The sequence below is a fragment of the Esox lucius genome, chromosome 8 (assembly GCF_011004845.1).
Source record: "Esox lucius isolate fEsoLuc1 chromosome 8, fEsoLuc1.pri, whole genome shotgun sequence".
NCBI classification, from domain to species: Eukaryota; Metazoa; Chordata; class Actinopteri; order Esociformes; family Esocidae; genus Esox; species Esox lucius.
The window spans coordinates 19,488,758-19,494,180 of NC_047576.1; the positions used below are offsets into that span (position 1 = coordinate 19,488,758).

Below are 5,423 nucleotides of genomic sequence, written 5' to 3' on the forward strand. Positions count from 1 at the left end.
ATCATACGAACCCTACATTATTGCCATGTATAGGCCTATATGTTTATGGTTGTCTCTTATGCTTCCCAACCACCAGTTATTATGAATGCAGGTTACTGGTAGGCCTATATAAATATTCCAAATGTTAAAAATACATAGCCTGACTGGATTCCATTACAGCACTGGTTGGTAAAAACACTGTTGGTTTTCAAATGCTGTATTGTTCTTCAAATAACAAATATTGTTATGTTCATCAGAGAACCAAAAATGGTTCCTGTTTGGCATTACTCTCAAGTACCTTATTTGGTTTCAACTTGCGCCTTTGTATTTCTCACTGTGTCATGTGTCATGATTGAGTAATTCAAGTTGCCATAATTATTTACTACAAGAACCAATATGAGATGCATGACCTTGAGACCCGTGAGTGTAGGCCACTTGACTACATACCATAACTATGCTCTTTACCTTTTTTGACAGTGAGGCTAAAGAGGAGCTAAGGCATTAGGTGGCACTGCCCCACTCATGTTGCACGATTTACATTACTGGCCTATGTCCCTGCTGTAGAGATTGTTTATCATAACTCCATGTTTATGATCCAAATACTTTTCCCCTAACTAACCTCTATTAGGGAATGAAAACTAATCTGAATCATTAGCCACAGTTTTACTCCACTGTGCTGTAGTGAGCTAACAGAGTCATTGACTTCATGTGAAACTCAAACTCAGTGTAATCTCAGGATCAATAACATACTAATGGAATGTCCCTCCAGGTACAAAGAGCTGGCTTCTATCTGGACATGTTGCAACTTGTTTTAGATTACACATAGACAATACACACCCATAAAACACACAGGAGTAGTATTTCTTTCGCAGATGCTTTATTACATTTTTTAAATATTGATTCATTTCAGAAGTGCTCATGAATTGAACATAAAAAATTATACTGTATTTCATATTACAAATGGTAAACGTAAGTACTCCAGGTTGATCATATATACAGACATAATTAACAATGAGTGGAACCCCATTAAACAACTTTAGAAAAAAACAAGTAACTCTTGAAGCTTTTTTCTAAATCAATTCAATATATGCCTAATTAAGAATAAAAAGTACAATGTAACTCAGAAGTTGGGAAGCTTTTTGTCATCTGTTTATAGTACACGCCCTCTCTTTGGGTATGCACTTGATTTTTTGCTAATACTGAATCACACTGAAGTTCCATGCCTAAAAGCACAGTTTGGTCAAAGCCAACAAATGTCTAGTAAATTAAAACAACACGAAACAAAACATCAGTTTGTCCTGTTTGTTGCTGTTTATTTCTCTCTAGTGCACCAGCGATTTTCATCGCGCGCTCTGCTCTGTTCCGAGCCCTAACTCCAGTGCGCAACGGTAGTGCGCGAGGCACCCGGTCAGAGGCAGGCAGCCAGCCCCGGTCCCCTCCCGCGATTCTCGTGCTGTTACTGTCCCGTTATTCCTGTCTCAATGCCCCGAAGACACATCAAGCCAGTCAATTATAAACGATTTGTCACTTTCGTTTAAACTGTTTCTCTTCTCCAAGTGTCCTTTCCTCAGAAGGTCTGGAGCTGCTGTGTCAGCATGAGTTGACAGCCGCTGTTGACGTGGTTCATCACCTTCTGTTTGAGCTGGGCGACTTGTTCCCTCAACATGTTGGCTGTTGAAGCAAGGTCGGAGTTCTGAGTCTTCAGGTTCTTCACCTTGTCCTCCAGCCGGGAGATGCGCTCCAGCTTCCGCTTCCTGCACTTTGAGGCTGCAACGCGGTTCCTCATGCGCTTCCTCTCGGCTTTGATCCTCTCCTGATTTTCCATGTCGATAGGGGAGAGAGGAGGGGTCTCCCCTGGCATCTCCGGCACTGTCTGGGGCTCCTCTTTTAGAGCTGCAAGCCTGGGAAGGGGCTGGGACTGCTGCCCATAGATGGGGAGCTGTGGCGGAGCAGATGGGAAGCTCAAAGCCGGAGCTGATGTGGTGTAACCAGAGGCTGAGTTGGTGGTGATGGCCGGAGTAAAAGTGTTCAGGTCTTCGTAGACAGGCGACTCAGAACGCATGGTTACGTTGTTGTTATAAACAGTGCCTCCGTTCACAGAGGACACAGATGGGAGTATGGTCGGGTTGTTGATGCTTGTCTGTCCGGCAGAGGTGACTGGGACCCCGGGTGCGTTGGGCAAGACATGTTGATGATGGAGCTCCGCAAGAGCTCTGACAAAACCCTCGGCAAAGCCCTCCTGTTCATCCGTCACGTTCCTCGGACAGAGGAACTGCGTCGGGGTAGGTGTGGTGGTGATCAAGCCGTTGCTGGACTGGATGATGAGCCGCTCCAACTCTGGAGAGGCCAGTTTGAGGAGCTGCACGTCCGGAGAGGTTAGGATGTCGCTTGCTTTAGGCCGGAGGTGAGGTTTGAGTGTGTTGGCTGGGTCGGCCAAGTTCAGTGTCATGTTGTGTTTCAGTGCTTTTGGGTTGTATCCGTAGCCCGCGTTCTCATGCTGCGAGAAAGCGTTGAGCGAGTCGTCATAGAAAGTAGTTTCCATCTTGGTAGACATAGAATATACAACAAAAACGAAATGTCTTTTGTTGGCTGTCTTAAACCCACACAGAAACAGTCCTCTCTCCTTGTTTCAGTTGTCAAACTAAGAGGCGTTTCTTACTTGGCGGGGAAATCCTTTAACTCCCAAAGCCGAGGCAATAAGAGTGTGAAAAAGAAGCGTGTCCCGTAGGTAACACAAACTTCCAAAACTTGTACAAAAAGCGTAGCTCCGATTCCTCGAAAAAATATTTATGCTCAACTGCAGCGATAGCCCACGATTCCGAGTAAAAAAAACGATAAAATCCTTCTTTCGCTTCAGTCCACAATTCTAAACAGTCTTTGAATGAAACAGGCTATACGTGCTATAACTTTGTATAGTTCAACAGCACTATCGACCACTATGTGCCTCTATAGCTCTCTGTGTGTATACTGACTTTCCAGCGTGGAGGCTTAGCTTATCTGCAGACACGGACTCCCTAAAAATAAACATGATGTCACTTCTTTAGTCTCCGATTGGCTGCTGGCGAATCGCGGGGCGTTCCCTAATGTTTCAGATAAGGCGCGTTGCCTAGACGACCACCCAGAAGATTCTCAGTCTCGCGGTGGCTGATGGGATGAGGTAATGTAGAAAGTAGAGGTGTGGTGCATTGTGGGATTACGTATTGTTTTTGAATATCTGGTTACCCGCTTAGCGCTTCACTTTCATACTATAGCACCGGGATAGTTACAGAAATGTTTTGCGATTCTAACTTATTATCTGTTTATTAGTTGTTTGAAAGTTGCGGTTTTTTTTGTGTTTTTATTTGTGCAGTACGAAAACTCGTTTGTGCTGTAATTAAATATTTTTTGTTGTATTATTTGATTATTATTTCTGCTATTATTCTCAAATGTTACTTGCTATGTTATTGTTTTTAAAAAGTAACCTACGATTTTGCTCGTATTTATTTCGTTATTTGACACTTATGATGTTTCTCAATGTATGATGCCTCCCAAGTTCATCTCTAGGTCACATATGATGCATCTCAAGTCTTTTAATCCTGCACATTTTTAAATTAATACATTTATTTTGCCTAATTTAACAGTACCTAGTTTATTATTCCACATAACTATTGCTGCTTATGTGTTTTGAATATATATTCAAATACATTTTACAGATAGACTTCCTCTGCCTCCAGGACTATTGCCTGATCAACACAGGAAATGGGCTTCTGTTTTATGATCCATTTAAATGTGTCAATGAATGTCATTGTTTGATTGAAAAGCCTAACATGTGCTTTTAGAGTTATACTGCTCTGTCAGCACATTAGTAGTTAGGTGTTCAACTGTAAGGGGACAGAGGAGAGGTCTCATTGTGTGTCTATTTGAGGAGTAGGAGAAGAATTGGCCTGGTCAATTACTGCTTATTTTACATCTAAAATATTCAGCTTATACTGTCATCCAGATACATTTATGGTACTGGTTGCATACATTTTCATGAATTGCAAGTTACATGCTCTTACTGAGCTACCCCATACTTTCATTTGTTTGCTTTGATCCAGAGCATACCTTTATTAAACAAGTTAATTCATCTTAATAAACTGGGTGATTTGAATCCTAAATGCTGTTTGGCATTTTGGTATATTCGCATATACTACCCCCTCCCATGCTTGAACTAATAATTTAATGTTACATTTCCAGGAGTCGGGATACGTGAAAAAGATCCAGATGGAATGTGTATGAAACAAAACAGAGAAACACCCTACTGCTTTCTGTCTGTAAAAAAGCCTGAAGTGGAGGTGTTTTTTTTCAATATCATAATTTTATTGAGTTACAAAATATTCCCTTTAGGTTTGCAAGGATGTACAGTATGTCAGTTGGTATTTTGCTGTGATGAACCTGACCCAAGGGGGTCTACTTAAATGTCTTAGAACCCAATACCTTTGTTTCTTTTGATGTATGATATCAGGCCCAGGACCAAACAATATTGAAAAGGTAGAATTTCCATAAGAATATCCCCCTGATATAAAGATCAACCACTGAGGGACAATAGAGATGGACACTTCTGTTGATCAAATGTACAGACAACAGTTGGTCAAAATGAAGAGAACCCTGGAAGGAGGGGACCTAGAATTAAGCTGGGCCTTGGGGCATGAAGTCTCACCGCTAACAGATTCCCATGGTGTCTTAGGCTGGTGGCCAGATGCATGCACAATCTGGAAAATCCCCCACCGTTTGACGTTTGGCATACCGGCATTTGTAACTTCTCAAAAGGATGCACTCGCGATCACACACTGAAGGACAGTGGGTGGTGTGTTTGGTTTGTCATCTAGGTTGTGGTGGTGGCTCTTGATGGTGGTACTTGGTGTGTGTATTATACAGTATCATATTTCATAGGCAGAGATATAAAACATACTTTACCAAACTAACAACAATATTTTAAATGGGAATTTCACCCATTTGTACATGGGCCTTATTTATACTCGGTGAGCGAATTAACAAAAGATTTACAAAAGATCTGTGCAAACATGGATTTCTGGAAAAGTGGGAGCCACTGTATAACGATAGAGACAATGAGGCCACATGTTAAAATCACTCAACACTGAATGAACTTCCCTTAAGTCAATTAACATTGCATTTTTATTTCACACCTACACCTGTGTATTGCACTTGCATGTACACTCACCTAAAGGATTATTAGGAACACCTGTTAAATTTCTCATTAATGCAATTATCTAATCAACCAATAACATGGAAGTTGCTTCAATGGATTTAGGGGTGTGGTCCTGGTCAAGACAATCTCCTGAACTCCAAACTGATTGTCAGAATGGGAAAGAAAGGTGATTTAAGCAATTTTGAGCGTGGCATGGTTGTTGGAGTATTTCTGCTCAGTTACTGGGATTTTCACGCCCAACCATTTCTAGGGTTTA

General features: G+C 41.5%; 1 protein-coding gene across 1 annotated transcript; it reads right to left on the reverse strand.

The window, feature by feature from the left end:
• Nucleotides 1-857: 857 nt before the first annotated feature.
• Nucleotides 858-2,955, reverse strand: jun (Jun proto-oncogene, AP-1 transcription factor subunit). The gene has a single exon (XM_010872010.3). It carries the CDS (start codon nucleotides 2,531-2,533, stop codon nucleotides 1,547-1,549), a length of 987 nt encoding a protein of 328 aa, XP_010870312.1. The 5' UTR covers nucleotides 2,534-2,955; the 3' UTR covers nucleotides 858-1,546.
• Between the last annotated feature and the right edge of the window lie 2,468 nt (nucleotides 2,956-5,423).